We start from the raw sequence: 21,227 nt of genomic DNA, 5'->3' as shown, positions 1-21,227 counted from the left end.
GATGGATTATCCGTCTGGATTGGGTCGCATTACATTCTGACGGGGCGTCTGGTGTGACGGTGACGGGAGTTATCCCTCTGACTCCCACAGCAGGAAAGGGACAGGGTCTGCTTTCTCTCTGTGACCCCACGGCAGGCACTGGGGCCGTCTCACACATCCCTACCCCTATCCCTCTCTCTCCGCAGACATCCTGAAGGACTCCACTCTCACCTGCCTTTGGAGTAAGGCATGGTCACGTGACCCACTCCGGTCACTACATGTGACGGGAGTTATCCCTCTGACTCCCACAGCAGGAAAGGGACAGGGTCTGCTTTCTCTCTGTGACCCCACGGCAGGCACTGGGGCCGTCTCACACATCCCTACCCCTATCCCTCTCTCTCCGCAGACATCCTGAAGGACTCCACTCTCACCTGCCTTTGGAGTAAGGCATGGTCACGTGACCCACTCAGGTGAGCAGAGGTGACGTGTATCGTAGCCAGGTGGGAGCTGTAAGAGTCACTGCTGCTCTGTCATTTTCTCTCCTTCCCAGGGCCAGAGACTGGCGACCCTCCACACAGACACTGCTCCATCTGCCCGAGGCACAAGGACGGCTGGAGCAGGGCCCTTGGCTGACCCACAATAGACCAGTAACGCTGGTGAGTAATAAATCTTTGCTATGTCACTGAGATCCTGGGGTGTTTGTTACTGCAGCGTAACCCAACCTATCCTGCCTGATATGGCAGAGCCTTAAATGTAGTGGTCTCAACAAAACGAGTGAGTGAATGAATGAACGAATGAATGAACAGGGCCGTGACATTTCCCCTGGGCCAGCCGTGTCTCTCGAGTGCTGTTTCGCACACACACCTGGGACCAGACTGGGGTAAAAGTCAGGCTCTGGCCTTTATTTCCTATGGTCACGGCTCATGCCGACCTTGACTCCTTGGCCCCGATTCTTCCCCCCCTTGTCAGTGCTGGGGGCTCTTGGGGAGGGTGGGAAGCTACCCAGACAGGGACATGAGATGCAAGGGAGCCGGTGGGGAGACGAGGAGGGGGAATCGGAGAAGGGGAAGCAGAAACGGGAGACGGAGAGAGGGGCAGAGAGGGCCGAGAGACGAGGGAAAAGGGTGTGGAGGCCAGAGGACAGAGACAAGATGATGACGAGCCGGTGGAAACAGATACAGGGACGCAGGGAGGGGCGGGGGGAGACAGATGCGGGGCAAAGAGGCGCGGAGGCCAGAACTGGGAGAGGAAGACGAAGAGTCACGGGGACATCGGGGCCCAGGGGCAGCCCGGGGGGCCCTAGTCGAAGCCCTGGGAGTCCTTGCTGGTGGTGGAGCCCGGGCCGGTGCTGGAGGCAGGGCCGGTGCTCGAGACGTGGCCTCTGCTGGACGCCGGGCCTCCGCTCGATTCTGACTCGGTGCCTCTGCTCTGTGCGCCGCCGAGGCTCTCGCGGCCTCTGCTGGACTCCAGGTATCCCGTGGAGCCCAGGTAGCTGCTAGAGCTGAGGGGTCTCGAGCCCTCGCTGGCATTGGTGGAGCTAGTCCTGTAGCCCGCAGTGGAGGTGGGGTCACCAAAAGTGACACGGGCCACATTGGAGCTGGTGGCACGGCCTCCGCTGGACGCCAGGATGCCGCTAGTCTTGTTGCTCAGGATGGATCCGGGGACATTAGTGGGGCTCTTGGCGGTCAGCAGGGCTGCGCCTGAGCTGGCTTCGCGGGTACCGGGGAGGGTAATGTTCGGGATGCTACTGTCCTCCAGGACCTGGACCAGCTCCTTCCGGTTCTGCTCCCGCGCCCGCTCCCGGGCCTCCAGCTGCGGGGGAGGCAGGTTAGGGCCCCAGGGGAGGGCTGAGCCCCGCCCCCCCCACAGGCTTCCGGTCTCACCGACTTCATCACGTGGCCCAGCAGCTCCTCTTTGCTCAGAGGATACTCTTCTTTGGCCTCGAAGCCTGGGGGTTCATCCCTAAAGTGGGGGGAAAACAGGAAGGGACCACAAAAGGCTGATGGCTCCTCAGTCATACCCAGAGACCCTTAGCCATGCTCTGGCCATCCCTGAGGCCCTGTCCCCCTCTGGTCTGCCCAGGGCCATCGTCCCGTACCACCCCCAGGAGCCCCACATGCTCTGGTTCCCCCAAACCACCCGCTCCGTCTTCCACCACAGCCACACCTGCCCTCGGGTCCCCCAGAGCCCCCCAAGCCCCCCGGCCCTCGTGCCTTCCTCCCGCTGCTGCCCCGAGCCTCACAGGTTGTCGGGGAGCTGCGGCAGGGCCACCTTCCTCGGCAGATCGTCCGCGCTCTGGCCCAGCACCAGGAGCGCCGCGTCGGCCAGGCTGGAGGTGTAGTTCTGGAGGGGAGTCAGCCCGTGGCCCGTGGCCCGTGACTCAGCCCGGCCCGCCCCCAGCCCCCAGGCTCGGGCTCCCGGCCCCCCGCCCTGCACCCCACCTGGGTGTCCAGGAAGGCCTGCACCGTCAGAAGCTCCACCAGCCGCTTCTCAATGAGACGCAGGAAGAGGCCTATGTCCCGGTCGCGCATGTATGTCTTGACCCCCAGAAGGTCGTTGATGATGGTGCTGTCACACTGAGCCCTGGAGAACAGCTGCTGGATATCTGTGGGTGAGAAGAACAGGCTGTCACAGACCCGGTGCCCGCCGGGTGCCAGCCCTCCCCTCCCCTCCCCTCCAGTCCCCACTGCCCCCCATCCTATGGAGACAGGAAGCAAGCCTTGATGGCAGGGAGGGACTTGCCCGAGTGCAGACAGCCTGGCATGGGGCTGGGAACGAGGGAGGAAAGGCATACAGCGAGGGAGGTGGGAGGCACCCGTCAAGGCCCTTCCCCCCAAGACCTCCTCGCTAGGTTGTTAGACACGCCGACCCCACTCCCACCCACAGCGCAGGGTCACCCCAGAGGAGCACGCGCCGCGTGGCACGGGGCGGGGGAGGTCACGGCAGCTTTGACGCTGCTTTTTGTTTTAACATCAGACCCCAGGTGCACACGACTAGACGAATCACTGTCCTTGGTGGAGCCGGGGGTCCTTCTCATACGGCTGGCCCTGTATTTAGTTAGTTAACTGGTTATTGTTAATGAAATTAAAAGGCACCCGTGACCTTGACTTAAATCTGCACCCAACCATATGGCATCCCCGCCCACCATCCCTGTGCCTCCTCCACCTAAGCTCCTGACTCATATGCACACAGTTTCCTCCTGGGGTCCCTCCCTGGACACCCCCCAGACAGCTCACGCTGAGCCCAGGGTCATCCCCCAAACCCACCCTCCCAGGTCCCCCTTCTCCTCCCCAGGGCAGACAAGCGCACCTCATCCGTCGCCCCCAGTACCCATCAGTCCCTTACCGCTGTGCTCCGTCCCCCTCATCATCGCAACCTCCCTATCCACCGCCCTCTCCAGCTCACAGCCCTTCCATGGCTCCCGGCACCTCCGGGAAAGAGCCCCAGGCTTCGGCCTGGCAGCCCCGCGGGACGGGCCCTCTTCAGTGCTCAGCTGCACCCTCGTACCCGCCTCTCTGCACAAAGAACTCACACTCCATGAACACAGCCCCGGGCCTGGGCCCCACCCACCGGGAGCATCCACCCTTCCCCCCCCCCTCCTTTTCCCTTAAATATTCATCCTTCGATGTTAGCATCAAGCACCACGGCTTCCAGGAAGCCCTCCTTGCTGCTCTGCGCTCAGAGGGCCCTGCGTTTGGTGGATGCTCTGCTGCCGCCACCTGGGAACTCTTAGTTTGCACTGGGCCCTGCAAACTGCGGTCCCGCACCCCGCACTGAGTCAGGGCCGCCTCCTGCTTCGCGTTGCCCTGGCGTCCTCCTCCTAGCCCTTGGGTTACGAGTGCCCAGCGTCCATGTCAGTCTCCTCCCAGCCCCTCCCCAGCGGGTCCTCATCGCTTAGCACAGGGCTGGGCACGGCGGCCTCGGGGGCGCAGGGGAGGCAGATCTGCCGATACTTAGGCTCCTACTGCCCGCTCCCCATCACCGCCGCCACCCTCTTGTCTGTCCACCCTCAGCTGTCTATCCGTCACCCCATCTAATTCCCATGCACCACCCCGTTTCCAGAGGGGCTCACACAGGGGGGACCACACAGCAAGGGTCACGGCCTGGAGCCGGGACTCAAACCCAGGGCAGCCTGGCTTTTGCAATGGAAGGATGAGTGGATGATGGATGCAGGAGGGAGGGAGGGATGGGTGAGCGGATGGATGGATGCGGGAGGGAGGGAGGGGTGGATGAAAGGATGAGTGGATGATGGATGCAGGAGAGAGGGAGGGATGGATGGAGAGATGAATGGATGGATGGAAGGAGGGATAAGTGGATGATGAATGCAATGCAGGAGGGAGCATGGATGGATGAGTGGATGGAAGGATGAGTGGATGATGGATGCAGGAGGGAGGGAGGGAGGGATGGATGGAGGGATGAGTGGATGGAAGGATGAGTGGATGGAAGGATGATTTGATGATGGATGCAGGAGGGAGGGAGGGATGAGTGGATGGATGGATGGATGGACAGACGGACAGACGGGTGAATGGATGGATGATACGTATGGGATGGATGGAAGAGCCGGTCACCCACGGAATGCCTCCAAGTGGCCAGCCGGGCTCTGGGCCCCTCATGCGGGCGTCGCATGCTCCGGGGTGAAGTGGGTCCAGCGCTCACCGGCCTTGAGCTTCTCCAGCTGCCCCTGCAGGTCCTGCGAGCGGGCCTCGAGTCTGTTGGCCTCCGCGCCCACCTGTCCCATGCGCTGCCGCAGCGCAGCCCACTCCTGCTCGCGCAGCGACCGCCGGGCAGCCTCGTTGGCGTGCGCGCTCTCTATGGCCTCCTGCATCTGCAGGGCAGGGGACGACATGGGTGCGGCGCGGGGGAGCGCAGGCGGGGCCGAGGGAGGCCAAGCGGGGCTCACTCACCTCCTTGATCTCGTCCTGCAGATGCTCCAGCTCCGAGTTCTGCTCATTGATGAAGTTGAACTCAGCGAAGTTGCGCTCCTCCACTAGGGGAGGGCCGGGAGGCGGGGCCAGGGACACACGGAAGGACGGGGAAGAGAGACACGGAGACAGAGAGATGCGGGCAGAGGAAGAGGACACAGAAACAAACACGGAGCAAGTCAGAGTGAGAGAAAGAGACAGCGAGAGAGAAAGTCACAGAGCCCCAGAAATGTCGAGAGAACGGAGGACCCGGGAGCGGGATGGACGGCGACAGGGACACGAAGGGAGAAGTACGGAGTGGGGCAGATGTGGGGAGTGACCCGCCCAGGAATGAGAGGGAGAAGGAGGAGGACGAGGAGGAGGAGGAGGGAGGAAAGGAGGAGCGGAGATGGGGGAGGCGGGAGGCAGACGCGCCCATTCAAATCTGACATTAACAAAAAGACAGACATACAGACCTCGGAGGGGACACAGACGCGGAGAGGAGGCGACAAACAAGGAAGAGGCAGGAGGCGGAGACGGCGGTGGCAGAGATGGGGGTGGGAGAGGGGGAGGGGGCGGCAGCGACAGGGGCGTGGAAGGGCCTGGTTCCCTGTTCCTCCCGCGCAGGTGGCGTCCCCAGGGCCCTCGGGGACCCGACTCGGGCGCCCGCGCGGGCACTCACGCTCCAGGTACTTCTCCACCAGCAGGTCCGGGTCGCTCTCCCCGGTCAGCTGGGACAGTTTATTCAGGGCGTCCTCGTAGCGCAGCGTCAGCCTCTCCTGGGAGCTCTTCCGGAGGCCCTCGGCCACCTCCTTGGCTGAGGGGAGAGGGGACAGTGAGGTCGGCGTCCACGCCGGCCACTGGTGCCGACGGGCCTCGCTGCAGGGAGCCAAGGCCACCGCGCACGCCGATCACCAGGGCTCGCGGGGCTGGGGCCGCGTGGGCGCCGCCAGGCCTTGCGGACCGCGCTCTCCAGCGCCCCCTGCAGGCCGGCCCCGGCCCCGGCCCGGCCTCACCGCGTTTCTCGCGCTTCTCCACCACGGCGGGGTCCGGCTGCCGCTCGTCGTTCTTGAGCTTGAGGAAGCGGTGCAGATGCTCCAGGTGCGCTATCTGCCGCTGCAGGCTCTGCACCTCCGTCTGGTTCTGCGACACCTCCTTGTCCGCCCTCTCCTGCAGCAGGCCCATCTTGGTCTTGGCCTCCTCCCTGGGAGAGGTCAGCCCGGCTCAGGGAGATTGGAGGTTGGATCGGGGTCACCCTGGGGTCCCAGGGATGGCCCGGGCCAGCTTGGGGTTGGGAGGCGAATGGGGCCGGGTCGGCCTCGGGGTCCCAGGCCTGGGGCAGAATCGGACTGCAGTTAGCCTGAGGTCACAGAAGGCAGAAAAAGTGGGTGGGGATGGCGTTGTGGGGCAGAACCAGGGCCTGGGGTGTGCGAGGCCCCATCAGGGACAGATGGCCTTGCCAGTTCATGCTGATAGAGGAAACACCAAAATGGAATGAGCGTCGCTAATAGAGTCACTTAAATTAGAGCCCAGAGGGGACTGGGGAAGTGGATTCTGTGCGCATCGCAGCCTCGGTCCTCAGAGCTGCCATTAAGCTGGTAAACCTGTTGCTCAACTCAGCTCAAGGCGGCGCCTTAAACAGCCTGGAGCCCTAAACATCTGGAAGGACAGCTGCTACAGGACTACATGGACTCTATCTTGTCATTTCCGCCTCCCTCATTTGCATGTTGGAACTCGCTGAGCCCCGTGAACCTAGCCAGCCATCCTTCCTTTGCAGGAAAGAATTACACTGTGCGGGTTTCGCCGTTATAAACCTGCCTGTCTTGGTTCTGTCCGGAGCTCAGTTCCCATTGCTACCTGCATCTGGGTCTCCGGGATTGCAATCCTTTTGCTCAAATAAATGAACCTCTTCTTTGATTAACAGCACACAGGGGCATCCAAGAGGCCGGGACATTATGTGGCCCATGGAACAGGTGGCAAGATGGCAGCAAACACAGTTACAGGTCATACTCAGGCTCCAGAGGGGAGACCCAGGCAGTAAGGCAATTGCGTGGAGTTTGGGGGCCATGTGGTTAGAAATATAAGAGGCTTGAAGCATTCAGGGCCCCACGATGGATAGGTAGGGGACATCCTGTCAGGACAGTGGGGATACCCTAGAAGTCTCATTCACTGACACCCCCCCCCCACAGCCTGCTCATCTGAAAATGTAGCTTCCAAGCTTTTAAACATAATGCAGCCAACTGTAAATTCAGTTTCCCAAGTGTACTTCACAGGTCACGGGGTCAAAAGTCAGAGGTCATTAGGTTAGGAGAACAGCCAGCCAGTCTCCTCGGGGCCCTGTCCACGGACAGCTCTAGTTCCCAGCCACACCTTTGCCGACCCCGGTGGCCTCCATCCACGGCACCAGCTTCCTGCTCTACCAGAGTCCCTGAAGGCTTCCTCAGGTCACCCACCCTCTGTGGCATGCCCACCCGGCACCCACCAGCGCCAGGCCCAGGTGACCCCTGTCTCCTCTGGCGGCAGCCTCTCAGGGATTAGGACTCACAGTTCTTTCTGTGCCTTGGGCTCCATGCCAACTGAGGGGCAGAGAAGAGGGAACCCCACTTCCTGAGAGCCAGGCCTCGCAGGGAGTGCTCTGCATAGTACCCCTCTGAGGTAGATATCACTATTATTGCCAGGTCATAGTGGAGACTCAGAGAGGGGAGGTGACCAGCCCCAGGTCATCCAAAAAGGAGGCGCTGGAGACACTGGCTGGTCTGACAGGACGCGTCGGTGATGACGCCTGCCCCCCTTTCTAGCTGAAGCCACCCTGTCCTTGACCCAGATAGGCTGCGGTCAAGTGCAGTACTGGCAGAGGCTAGACCCTGGCAATGCACAGAGGGCCGGCAGGCCGTCATTTGTGGGACCTGGCAGAAAAGATGAGCCGGGCCAATCGGATTCTCTCTCTCAGGAACTGAATCGGAAAATGCTAAGCCTGGGAGTGCCGGAGGCGGAAACTAGAAGCAGCTATCGCGAGAAGCCACCAAAGGTCACGTTACGAGGAAGCCAAAGCTATGCACGAGCAGAGGTCACAGGATAGTCAGGGCTCCAAAGGGGTCGTGGTGGACCACAGGTAAGAAATTACAGAATCGGCCACAAAAAGGGAGGGAGTCCTGATACGCGCTGCTGTGTGCACGATCCTCAAACGCTTTCCACTAAGTGAAAGAAGCCACACAGCAAACGTCCCACATTTATGTGACACGCTCAGAATAGGTAAATCCATGGAGATGGGCAGGGCACTGGTGGTTTCCGGGGGCCGGGGACGGGATGAGAGAGTGGCTGCTTAATGGGGACAGGTGTCCTTTTGGGGTGATGAAAGTGTCCTCGATCTAGACAGAAGTGATGATTGTGCAACATGATAAATATACTAAATTCCACTGAGTTGGACACTTTCAAATAGTGAATTTTGCTTTGTGCATCTTGACAAATCACCGAAACCATCAGGTGGATTTGGGCTAGAACTGATGTCACGAGCACTTGCGAACCACGAGTCGGCAGAAGTCAGGACGTGGAAACGAGACAGTGAATGGACGTGGGCAGCCTTGTGGAGCAAGAGAACAGGGCTGATGCTCAGAGAGAAGCCGGGGTGGAGGAGGGGGAGCACGGAGCCCTGGAGAGCGCCAGGGACAGGGACACAGCGCCAGAGAGAGAGACACAGAGTGACAGAGAGAGACACAGAGTGACAGAGAGGGAGACACAGAGCAACAGAGAGAGAGAGACAGAGTGACAGAGAGAGACACAGAGCGACAGAGAGACACAGTGACAGGGACAGGGACACAGAGCGACAGGGACAGACACGGGAGCCAATAATCAGAGCAGCATGGGTTCTCGATTCCATTCCTGTCTCTCTATCTGAAGGTGGCCTGAGAGACTGTCCCTGTCAACCAGTACTGATAAGGAACACTAACTGCTCTCCTGTGCCGATGTCCCCCGGTCCCAGGCCCCCTGTTACCCACCGTCTTACTTAATTCTCTCTACATCACTATGCGCTACGTTCCAGGAACAGCCTGGGGCCCGAGAGGTTAATTCGTACACCAAGGAGCTGGGACATCCGTGCAGGGGAGCAAGGGGCACCTTATGAACCAAAAATGTAGGTTCCGATGGTCAGTTTCTGAGCTGGGAACCTCCTGCTGCTGCCTGTGAAAGCCGCGCGCGACCCGAGCGCTGCGGCCCCGCCCAGGACGCGCGCGCGCGCGCGCGGGGTCCTACCTGGCGCTGTAGGCCGAGGTGGAGGAGATGATGAGCGTGTTGATCGTGTGCTGCAGGAGCTCGATCTCCTGCCGAGAGAACAAAGCAGACGCCACTTACTACCTCGTGGTGGCCGGGGGAGCGGGGCGCGCTTCCCTTCGCCCGCATTGCCGCGTTTCCGGGGTGAGAGGTGGAGCTTCTGCAAACAGGACCCCCCTGAGTTAGCAGCAGCCGGTTAAAGGGATTTTGAAGAGGTAGGAAGTAAACGGAGAGCCAGACGGATGAGCTGCAGGCGGGCTCAGCGGAGTTATGGTGATCGGCACTCAGAGCGCCTCCTTACTCTGGGTGGTTTCAGAAATTCGTGTGAATTTCATTATTGTGACCACGCTCATCTGTTTTCTAGTTCCACGTCTTGGCAATTTATGGGTAAAAAAGGAGAAAGAAGGGAGGAAATTGCATATATATATATATTTTTTTTTTACATATATATAACGTGTGTTGATACACATCCATACGCATACGTACACACATATATGCACGATGCATACATATGCGGATGCGTTATGCACGTGTATGCATAGATACGTGCACACGCGTTTCCTTTTGCCTCAGAAGCCACAGGGGCCGCGTGGGAATGAAGTGGGAGGGACGGTGAGGACATGGTGTCCCTCCGCGATGCCTGCTGGAATAGTTTGGCTTCGGGAACCCTGTTCATGGTTTACATATTCATAAAGAAAACTAAACCGATGATGGGGGAGAGAATTCAAACTGGATACAAACAGAAACAAATGAGCCAACCTCACTATTTCAAAGGAAGAACATAACCACACAGAAGACCAAAAAAAAAAAAAAAAGGGAACGAATCCAGTGACTTCCGAATGCAATCATTTGAACAGCTAGATCGATCCCTACCCTTCTGGTGGAGGGATGGCATACAGCTGTAGAAATTCTGGACCTCTTCTGTGTGCACGGCGGGATGGAGCAAATGAGGAAGCGCTAAGGCCAGGAACAGAAGAGAGGAAGGAAGGCGAAATGGGAACTCTTCCAGAATAACCCAGGGACGCTGGATCGGAGTGAGAAGCATCGGCAGGAATGGCTGGGTTTTAAACCGCGGGTGTGTGTGTGTGTGTTTCCTACCTCTCTCCAGAGAAGGGGCCTCAAAGCAATGACGCCCCGGTAGCAGCGAGGACTCTTAGTGCCTGGATCTTGGTCTCTCGACACCTACTCCCCGCTGGAAAGAACCAGGACTCCTTGGAGAGATAGCTAACTTGAGAGTTGCGATAGGATAAATATAAGATAAACAGGAATAGCTTCCTGAGCCAGAAAGTAAGGAAGGAATGAAAAGTGACAAGCCTGTGGAAAGCACACAGAAGCCAGCATGGAGGGACTCCCACTCGGCGAATCTGAGAGAGCCGGCCCATCATAATGAATAATAACTACCATGGATCATGACCCAGAGGATAAAGTGAGAATACAAGAATGCTCACTGATGACACATAAATCTACAGGCGCCAGCAAGAAGCTCTTCCTTAAGTGAAATGCCATCTTATGAAGGTAGAAGGAATGACAGAGATGGAAAATCACCACGTGGTAGCCATGACAGTAAGAACATTCGGCCAAGAATCGTCCTTGGACGCTGAAGCACCCGATTGGCAGTGCGTCCCGGAACAGAGCTTTCACAAGTCTTCGGGAATCTCCCTGAGTTACACGTAGCAACACACTATCTCGGAGAAACCTGGCTCGCCACGTGATCAAAGTCGGCGTCGCCAGTTATGGGACGCACTGACATCACGTGCCTCCTGGTACAGTGCTCACAAAGGACGCAATATCACTTCCGTGACTTCCACCACAAATGCACAACTCGAATCAAATCATGAAGAGAGATCAGATAAACCCACATCGAGGGGCCTCGTACAACACAGCTGGCCTAGGGGCTTCCAGAACATCAGTCACGAAGATGAAGAAGGGTCCAGGGACACTTTCGGATGAGCAGAGCCAGGACAACCAAACGCAGCGTGGGGTCCCGGCTCGGAGTGTGGAGCCTAAAATCAAATCAGCCGTAAAGGACGCCATTGGGACGATCGTGACCTTTAAATATGGACTGTTCAGAATGGGTGCACTGTTAAAGCTTCTGACTTGGAAAACTGCACTGTGTTCATGGAAGAAATTGGTCTTGTTCCCAAAAAAACACGCACTGGAGTCCTGAGGGACACGATGTGCAGTGTACCTTTTTCAGCAAACATAATAATAAATTATTTTCAGTAAAAATAATAATGACATACACGCAGAGTAAACACGGCCAATTATCAGTCTTGCAAAGGAAGGACGGGTTGTTCTTTGCTCCTGACCAGCAGAGACGGGAAGGTGGAGCGGGGACAGGTGGCCTCTTCAAGGACTTCAAAGGTTTCTGAGAAACCCATGTAATGCAAATGGTCTGGCCTGCTCAGTGGTTGCCACGGGTGATAATAGTCAAAATGACATCTCCGCTTTCTGCAAATCTAAATGAGGCCGCTTTCCTTGTTAGAGGCATCCTGGAATTCTGAGTCTCCGATCCCTCTGAACTGCATAAATCTAAGGCTCTGTGGATTCCGTATTTGAGGCCAGAGTGTTGGAGAAAGCAGGGTGACCTGGCCTCCCCTCCCCTCCACCCCAGCTGGGCTGAGAGGGCCTGGGCTTCAGGGTCACTGACCTTCTGCAGCCTGTGGTCCACGTTCAGATAGCGGTTCCTCTCAATCCGCAGGAGATCGAGCTCCTCCCGCAGGGCGGCGTTCCGCACCAGCTGGATGTCAAAGCGACAGGTGACCTGGGGTGGTGGGGAGAGGATGCGACAGTCTGTCCGTGGCCCGGCCCGCCTCCCTCCTCCCCGCGCAGCAGAGGAGGGCGACTTGTCACACGTGGGGCCCGTTCCCAATTTGGGGACCCTGAGAGCGTCGCCCAGGCCTCGGCCTCCTTTCCTCGGGGACCTTCCGTCTCTCCAGCATCCTGTCCCCTGACTCCCTCCAGGAGTCCGGTGTTTCAGTGCCGCCCACATCCAGGAATCAGGTCCACTGTTTCCAGAACTTGACCCCATGGTCATTCTTCCCCGAACCCCAGAGTTCAGGCCTGGAAAGAGCCAAGAGGTTGACCCTCACCCTGTCCAGCTGGTCTTCCAGGATCTTGATCCTTCGCTGGATCTTGGCCTTCTGCTCTAGGATGACTCCCGGGGCCTTGACGTCCTTACCGTGGACAAAGATCCGGGCCTCCCACTCCCGGATCTGGAGAAAAGAGGGTAGTACCAGTTTGTTGGCTGAATGTGGGAAAGATCGAAAGACCAAGGGAGGAGATGAGTGGGAGGAAGAGTGGCTCAGTGTGGCTGACACCTGCCATCCTCGTGGCCCCAGCCATCTGCTATACCCTTCTGCTGACAGCACCCAACCTTCCACGTGGATCTGGCTTCCAACCACAAGCCACCCTGCAGCCACCTGACCTACATCTGGACAATCCCAGTGACTGGCTTAGAGATGGACCTGTGACCTGGGCTGAGCTGGCGTGAATCCTTCCCTGGTATTTTGGGGGAAATGCATGAGCTGGCTGGATGGGACTCCAGGACTCCCGCCGTCATGGTCCCCACCACACGGAGCATCTTGGGAGAATGAGGCCAGTAGACAAAGCAGAGACAAGGGACTGAAAGATGGCGAGAATGAGGCCCGATGCCATTAAAGTCCCCGAGTCTGCTATGCCTGGAACCAGCTGCCTACCTGTCCTCACTTCCATATTCTCCTTCACTGATTTGGGGCATGCTGTCTCCCCAACTAAACTGGGGGCTCTGCGAGGGTCGATTTTTGTCTTTTTTGTGCCCGACGCAGAGTAGGTAGTCAACAAAATATGTAGACTAAATGAATAAATTTTGTTAAGGAAATGTTTCATAAAAGATTCGTTCAATCGGGTCTTTAACTCATTTGGTCTTGGGGGTCTGTGTTTCCGAATTTGTGTGCTGTTATAGGTTGGATCATGTCCCACAAAATTTGCACGGTGACGTGCTAACCCCCAGGACCTCAGAATGAGACCTTATTTGGAGACAGGGTCTTTGCAGAGGTGATTAAGTTAAAATTAGGGCATTAGGGAGATCCCGGTCCAATGTGACTGGTGTCTTTGTAAAAGGGGAAATTTGCACACCCTTCATCATGTCTGCAGAGTCTCCTTTGCCATGTAAGGAAACACATTCACAGATTCTGGAGATTAAACATGGACGGCTTTGGCGGGGGGTCATTATTCTGTTTACTATACTTAAGCGAAATGCATTTCTTTCCTTTTCTTAATTGTTTCATCATCGATATGTGAAAATTTGGTTTGGACTGATTTTGAATTTTATGTAAATAAAATAATGCTACCTGCGTATTTTATGTCTTGCTTCCTTCAGGTGTGAGACTCATCCTTGTTGCTCTGTGTAATTGTGAGTCATTCACTTATCATTGTTGTATACCATTTCTTTATAAAATATACCGCGATTTATTTTTTCATTCAATATTGATGGACATTTTGGTTGTTTCCAGTTTGGTGCTAGCTAATATGAATAATGCTTCTTCCAACATTCTTTTCCATGAATCCAGAGTATATATTCAGAAGTGTAATTGCTGGATGGGCGAAGTTTTAACAACAGATCTAAACCTGTTTTCTATTGGAAGATGACTTTGGTGTACTTTCTTCCAACACTGTTTCCATGGAAACTTACTGGGTAAAGGTAAATATGGAATGCCAGCTGTGTTCCCAGGCAACAATGTCTATTATAAAAATGACCCCTGAAAGGATTGTGAGTGGGCTCATTGATCCTAAGGGCCTATGTGGGGACTTACAAGCCACCCTCATGAGCTGTTACAAGAGATGGCTTCTCTTGTGTGTGAAGCTTCGCTATGCCAGGTGGGCGACACCCACCCCCTCGTGCGGCATCATCTGGAGGTGATGAGAAGCAGTCCCTGGACCATCAAGGCAGGTGCGTTTGATGCTGTCACGCCAAGATGCTGTTGTCTCCTGTCCTCTACCCTTCTACAAAGTTAAGTGGACCTGGTGCCAAGTTACAGCCTGTCGGATCCCATGAGCGTCAGGTGCGGCCCAGCACTGCTTCTGGTGACTATACTGAGTAAATGCAACCCCGCACCACAGGGTACGTCGATTTCAGATGTAATAGATAATGGGGAAAACACGTTTCAGAATACATAGGACAATTTATACACCCACCGACAGTTCGTATGAGTTCCCACTGCTCCTTCTCTCCCCAGTACTCAGTATTTTCAGACATTGATTTTTGAAAATCCAGCGAGTGTGTAACGGTGTCTCATTGTGATTTTTGTTTGCCTTTCTCTGATTACTAATGAGTGATGAGTAATTCCTACAGTTAATGGACATCCGAATTTCTTTTGATCCATGTGGAGTTAGTTTTGGGGGTACAGTGTGAGGTCCTGTGTTCACTGCACTTCCATACAAAGTTTAGAATATGCTGGTGAGTTCCACTCATGCAGGGGGGGTGGGGGTGGGGGAGAGCTTTTAGTACTTTGATTGGTATTACATTGAATCTATAAATCAATTTAAAGACCTGACGTTTTACAACACTAACTCTTCCAATCCATGAACATGGTATATCTCTGCCTTTGTTAAGTTCTTCTTTGATCTCCCTCAATAAATTTTACAATTGGCCCCACTGAGGTCTTGCACACTTTGTTAGATTTCTTCCTAGTTACTCCTCTCGGCTATCATAAAGGTGTCATTTCTTCTCTTATTTTCTAATAGTTACCATTAATATAGGGAAATACCATTAGTTTGGCATGTTGATTTTGTATCCAGCCACACTGTTAAAATATCTTGTTAATTATAATAAGTTAGCATTAGATCTTTTTGGATCTTCTATATATCCAAACTTTACAGAGCTCTCTTCTAGAGACCCTATTCCCCCACCCCACCCCACCCCTGACCTATAATTCTCCATGATCAAATTTGTTAGAGCAAAGGAATCCATGGAGTTGGTAATAAAATCGTCCTGCTCAGGCCCAACTCTAGTGAATTTCCATGAAAGACTAAAGAAAACCAATTCAAGCAGCTAACACTCAATAAGCCACTGCACTAAAGGGAAACAGCCAAAAGTCTGGCGTGTATGAATCAAACTTCAGCTTCCAAAAAGCTGCTCAGGGTGCTATCGAGAGCCGAACAGACTGACTGACCAGAAGTCACATCTAAGAAAACTACAGACCATGTGGTAAACAGAATAATGCTCCCCCGCAAGATGGCCACATCTTAATCCCTGCACCTGTGAATATGTGACCTTAAAAGGCAATAAGGATTTTGCAGACATGATGAAATTAAGGACATTGAGCCGGAGGGGATAATCCTGGATTACCTGGGTGGGTCCAAAGTAATCACAAAGGTCTTTAAAAGGAGAGAGAGAGGCAAGAGTGTCAGAACCAGAGGAGGAGATGACCACAGCAGAGGTCAGAGCGATGAGGCATGAGAAAGACTCAACTGGTCCTGACGGCTGAGAATAGAAAGCAGGCAGAGCGGAGGAATGCGGGTGGCCTCTGGAGGCTGGAAAAGGCCAGGAAACAGATTCTCCCCTGAAGCTTCCAGAAGGAACGCAGCCCTGCTGACACCCTGATCTCACCCAAGTGAGACCCCCTCTGGACTTCTGTCCCAACTGATACAGATCACCAAGACAGGAAACTCCTACTTGGGATCCCACAATGTGCAAGAAGTCACTGGGTATAGGCAAGCAATTTTTTTAATGAAGTGTAGAAGAGAAAATTGAATTGCGCACAGAAAAAATATACTTTGACGAAGCTTTTGTTTCCGATAGATGTCTGTGTGTGTATGTGTGTCTGTGTGTGTGCGTGTGCCTGTTTCTAGCCATCTGTACCTGTGTGTGTATGAACTACATCACCGTAAAAACTTGCAAGAACATTGGCCTAGAAAAGTCACAGTTTCCAAAACCCACGTTAAGATCGCGAGGTGGGAGAGAGTAGCCAGCCACCTAGAGCCCGCTCCATCGCCAATATCCTCTTTTTGCAGAGGAAGGAACCAGGGCCCACAGAGGTGAAGACTTGCCCATGGTCACAAGGCTCTGACGTGGTGGGACCAGGATTCCGGTGCAGGTGTCACTTTCCCCTCTAACTGCACCAGCCCCGTTTCGAGTGCGTGGGACTGTTCTCGGCACTAAACACCCACATCCCGCTGGAGCCTGCGCACCGCAGTGCCGGGCGGGTGTTCTCAGATGAGGTTAAGCTAAGTCTCACGGCGGCGGCGACGCTTGCCCCTAAGTAGGATCCAGAGTCTGGTCTCGGGACGCACCTGCTGGTCCAAGGCTCTGGCCTGCAGCTGCAGCTCCTTGACCTCGGCCTGCACCCGGGCCCGGCACTTCAGCAAGCGGCCCATGTTCTTTAGCCTCTCGCTGTCCCGCAGCCGCTTGACCTGGCTCTGGGCGATGCTGATCTGCACCTGGAGTCTGTCGCGCTCCGCCTCCAGGCTGTGGATCTCCTCACTGCCCAGGCGGGGGGCCAGCAAGGGGCGGAGCTCAGCGTCGCCAAAGGCCCGCCCTTCCTTGGGCCGCAGGGTCCCGCCCCCGACCCCTTTAGCAGCCCCCTCTCCGGCTCTGAGACCCAGGCGCTCCGCTCACAGTTGCTTATTGATGCGCTGGTGGACCTCCTTGCTGTAGGCCCGCCTCTCGCCCTCCATCGCTCTGCACTGTCGCTGCAGTCTGCTCAGCTCCCAATCCACTAAGGGACGGACCAGGCGAGGGACTCAACAGGAACCCAGGCCCCAGCCGCTTCCTCCCCGGGACCTAGACATCCTGGCTCCCTTAGGACCTCACAAGCTGCAGCTGAGTCGCAGGCCCAGTCCCGCACACTCTTCTAGGGCTGCCTCCAACTTCCTCACTGTACCTCGGACCTCGAGATTTCCCCTCAAATCCACTCCTCCTCCGGTTCGGAAATACATCCGTTTCCCCCACTAGAGGGCGCCCCTGGGAGGACTCGCGGTCCTCAGGGACCCACCGCAAGGGATCTAAACTTCGGAAAACGAGGACAAGTGACCAGAGCAGCATTCTTGCTCCCTCCCTCCCCTTCGGCCCCCACTGCCCAGCCGTCTTCAGTCCCACCCTCCCGCCTCCTCACTCTCAGTCTGTCCTCTGGGCTCAGGCCGCATCCTCTCCCACCTGGACCGTCACCCCAGCCTCCTCCTCAACCTCCCACCTCCCCTCGCAGCCCAGAGGGACCTTTTCTAGGCCCAGAGAGGACCCTGCCCCCGCTCTTCTCTGGAGTTCCAGCGCCCCCAGGACAATGTCCCAGCTCCTTGGCCTTGGGTTCAAGGCCCCGCATGACCTCACCTCACCCACCTCTCCAAGCCTCCTCTACCTCCCACGGCCCAGTAGCTCTCAGCCTGGAGCGATCCTATCCCCCATGGGCATTTGGCAATGTCCGGAGACATTTTTGATCGTCACCATGTGGGGGCGGAAGGGTGCAGAGGGTCCTAGTGGCAAGCAGCAGGCAGAGGCCAAGAATACTGTTACGCATCCTACAAGGAAGGCGCAGAACATCCCCCACGACAAAGGCTTACCTGACCCCAGGTGTCAGCAGCGGGAGGTCGAGAAACCCTGCTCTGGCCACACGCTGTTCTCTCGGGGAACACTCCCCCTTCTCCTCCCCCTGATAATTCCGAGGAGGAGTTCTGGGCCCCACTCAGACTTCGCCTCCTGCAGGAAGTCTTCCTGGCCCACCCCGCTCCCCAGCCTTGGCCAGCCCATGCGCCCAGCTCCATCTCCATCCCGCACGTATGCTCCCCACTGGACGGCCTCCCTGTCCCCAAGGCCCTGCAGCACAGGAGCTGGAACTTGGGAAAACAGAAAAATAATGAGTGAAATGAACGTATGAATTACCCATTCCCTCTAGGAAGACCTCGCTTCCATCCTCGGAGCGGGCGCTCCCTGCAGACAGTCCTAAAGGCATCTTTGCCAAAGAGGGTGGATTCCTGTAGCGATGACACGGGACCCCCTCAGACAGCGAGCAGGACAGGGCCAAGGAGAGGTGGGCAACGAACAGTGAGGGGCTAGGAATTGTTAGGTGACCCCAGAATCAGCTCTGGCCTCTCTAAGTCTCAGGCCTCTCTCCTCACTTCCTCCCCACACCCCACCCACCTCTCTCATTCTGGCTGACATCATGGCTCTGACTCTAGGGCGGGGGAACAGGTCCCTTAGGCTCTCCGTAGCCGGGGGGTGGGGGGGTACTGTTTGGGGAAGGGGTCACAGAGCAAGGAGAAACCCCTGGCCCGCTGTGGGAAGGGAAGTCCCGTCCCTACCTGCTGGAGTGCCTGACCTGTCCTCGGTGCTCCTAGCTCACTGTTGTGGTCGGTTACTGGGGAGATAAGGGGCCAATGAGGCCCGAAGACAGCAGCCGGGGAGGGACCGAGGCCGCGAGGAAGGGAGGTTGGGGAGGTGTGACCGAGGAGGTGGCGAGCAGCTCTGCTGGGTTCTCCAGGGCTTAATCAGACCCGTTGGGAAGCCCTGAGAGGGGCGGGGCTGGGAGGCCTTGAGGGGCGGGGCTGGGATGGCCTTGAGGGGCGGGGGTGAGCTTATAAGGAGTGGGGATAAGCGGCCCTGCAGCGAGAGGGACTGGGTGGGCCTACGAGGGGCGGCCTGGGTACCACAGGAGGGCGGGGCTCGGATGGGGGGCACGGGTACCTATAGGGGGCGAAGACTTGGGACCTAGTGAGGGGAGGAGCACGGATGCGTGGGGGCGGGGCTTCAGGGGCCAGCGAGGGGCGTGGCTGGCAACACGTGAGGGCGCCGGCGGGACGGTCTCCCCCAAGACCTTTGGGGGCGGGACCCACCGGGAGGCACTCTGGCCGGAAGGGCCTGTGTGGGGTCGGGAAGGTCTGCGTGGGGAGCACGGGCTCGTGAGGGGCGTGCTGTGTGTTTTCGGGAGTGGGAGGCAGAGCTGGGAAACGTCTGGAAGGCTCTGGAGCCAGGCCGAGGTCCTTCGGGAGGAGCCCGAGAGAAGCGTGTCTTAAGCTGATTAAGATCGCGTTATTTGGGGGCTTCATTAGCAGCGAGGCGGCGCCCACGCCAGGAGTTGCGAGGAGCAGCGCTCACCACCGCCTCAGGTCCGCGCAGTGGCTCACTACGCATGCGCGCCCAACGGCCTCCGGAGACGCCGCGCAAAACGCCTCTCCGCCCACCGGGTCCGCGGTCGGGCAGGCGGAAGTGGGCGGGGCCTCGGTCGCTCCGTGCGGCCCCCGCCTTCCGGCCACGCTCCCGTGTGGCCACACCCCCTGCGCTCCGCGGGGCACGCCCCCTTAGCGGTCCGCTGCTGCCCACGTGGGCCTAGCCGCAGCGGGCGGGCATGGGCGCTGTTCCCTGCAGGCTGGGTGTGCCCCACGCCTGCGGTTTCCTGTGGGAGGAAGCGGCCCGCGGGCGCGCAGCTTAGCTGGTGGCGTTGGAGGCCCAGGAAGGGGAGATCCCGCCACCGCTCTCAGCTCCCCCTTCCACAGAGCCCTAAATGGGGGACTCAAGGAACTTGACTCAGCCCTACCCTCCTGTTCTCCACCTTCCCCGCTCAAATTTCCATCTCCCTAACCCCTGATTCCCAGACTTCTCCTCGGACTAGGTCGGGACCCTGGCCCCCTTTGCCTGCACTCCGTCTAGCCCCTAATTTTTCCTTCAGTGACCCAGACTTTCTAACATCCTTGGGGCTCTTGAGTCTGGAACCCCCGTTTCTGTCTTTATCAAAGACTTAAGTTTGTGACTACCCACCTATTCCCCAACCCAGGGGCCTTCATCGTGTACTCCCAACTTTTAGCCTTGAGACCCAGTGGACCCAAGAACTTGCCCCATCCTCAAATCCTAGAGACCTTGATCTCGGCTTCCCCAGTACAGAACCTGCTCAGGGTCCCAATGCCCGGTATAACTAGCACACACAGCAGTGCTTACAATGAATTCACTATTACTTCCCCTATTTTACAGATAGAGGTGAGGCACAGAGAGGTTATTAGTAACTTGCCCAAAATCACAGCTAATGAGTAAAGCAACTTGGATTGGAATCCAGCCAGTGTGTTTCTAGAGTCTGTGCTATACCAGTACCCCAGCTTCAAGGTCTTCCCCTCGGTACCCACCCAGCCACTGAACTGTCTATTCCTCATCCTCTCAGGGAGCCACGTGACCAACCGCTTTCCCTCCCTTAGCTCTGGCCCCATCAGATACTGACTGAGACTTGCCATGGGCCGGTTCCCTCCCCTTGCAGGGACGAAAGACTTCAGTTCGCCAGCTCTCCATTCCAGATCAGGACCACAGACACCTGGTCTCCTGTCCCTCACTATTCATCAGCAGTTAGCCCTTCCAAGAGGCCCTCATATATAGTAGTTATCATCCCCCCACACCCTAATTCGATGACTCAAGAATTATTGATAATAATAGCTAACATTAAGTCTCTGGTATTGCACTTCTGTATTAAACCTTCCCATGGTTTTAAATGCTTCCCACTGCACTCGGAATAAAGTCCAAACTCCCCTAGTCTCCAAGGACCCTCTGATTTCCCTTCCTACCACTCCCTCTTGCTCCCCAGATACCAGCCACACCGGCCCTTCTGTCTGCTCCCCAAACAACTGAGCTTGTTCTCAAGAGTCTTTGCACTTCCTCTCCCCTCCCCCCGCCACGTTCCCTGTCCCCCACCCACCGCATTCAGATGGCTCCTACCTTTGGGTCTCAGCACGGATGTCACCTCAGCTTGCCTGATCACCCTGTTTAGATGACCAGGGTCCTCCCCAGGCATCTCCACCAGGCTCTCGTTTCCTTCAAACATTGAACACTATCTGAAATTTTTCTTCCTCATCGATATGTTTTCTCTGTATTCTGTCTCTACTAGGAAGGCCACCTCCACGGTAACAGTTTTTGATTTTCTTTATTATTAATTCCTGGTTAACAGATGCTCAATAAATGTTCGATGAAGAAAGGAATGAACGTGCTAGGTGTGTTAGTGTGGGGGCATCACCTTATTCATTTAGGATAAGTATCAGACTTACGATCAGTATTAGTATATCGTCAGTATTATTATTATTATTGTTATTATTATTATCATTATACCCACCTCACAGGTTAAAAAACCAAGGCCC

The 21,227-nt window shown here is 56.4% G+C and overlaps 1 protein-coding gene across 2 annotated transcripts; it reads right to left on the bottom strand.

The window, feature by feature from the left end:
- Positions 1-766: 766 nt before the first annotated feature.
- CCDC114 (coiled-coil domain containing 114) lies at positions 767-18,634 on the bottom strand. Of its 2 annotated transcripts, none has more exons than XM_006905066.3 (15): positions 18,420-18,634; positions 18,001-18,092; positions 16,744-16,843; positions 16,419-16,608; positions 12,239-12,361; positions 11,797-11,910; positions 9,129-9,196; positions 5,897-6,084; positions 5,563-5,697; positions 4,884-4,966; positions 4,636-4,804; positions 2,421-2,584; positions 2,222-2,322; positions 1,863-1,941; positions 767-1,791 (listed from the first exon to the last, which is right to left on the bottom strand). In XM_006905066.3, exons 2-15 carry the CDS (start codon positions 18,068-18,070, stop codon positions 1,279-1,281), a joined length of 2,097 nt encoding a protein of 698 aa, XP_006905128.1. In that variant the 5' UTR covers positions 18,071-18,092; positions 18,420-18,634; the 3' UTR covers positions 767-1,278. The 2 variants fall into 2 exon arrangements, with proteins under 2 accessions (XP_006905128.1, XP_015447831.1); XM_015592345.2 differs by having other exon boundaries at positions 18,437-18,634.
- Between the last annotated feature and the right edge of the window lie 2,593 nt (positions 18,635-21,227).

This window comes from Pteropus alecto, unplaced genomic scaffold (genome assembly GCF_000325575.1).
Source record: "Pteropus alecto unplaced genomic scaffold, ASM32557v1 scaffold41, whole genome shotgun sequence".
NCBI lineage: Eukaryota > Metazoa > Chordata > Mammalia > Chiroptera > Pteropodidae > Pteropus > Pteropus alecto.
The sequence above is the reverse complement of the archived record's forward strand: the minus strand, read 5'-3'. Positions and strand labels throughout refer to the sequence as shown.

Coding starts and splice junctions, on each gene's coding strand:
- CCDC114 (XM_006905066.3), bottom strand. CDS start 18,070: ATGCCTTTAGGACTGTCTGCAGGGAGCGCCCGCTCCGAGGATGGAAGC. Junction 16,844..18,000: donor GGTCTTCCTAGAGGGAATGG/GTAATTCATACG, acceptor TCCGTCCCTTAG/TGGATTGGGAGCTGAGCAGA. Junction 12,362..16,418: donor CCAGAGCCTTGGACCAGCAG/GTGCGTCCCGAG, acceptor TCTTTTCTCCAG/ATCCGGGAGTGGGAGGCCCG.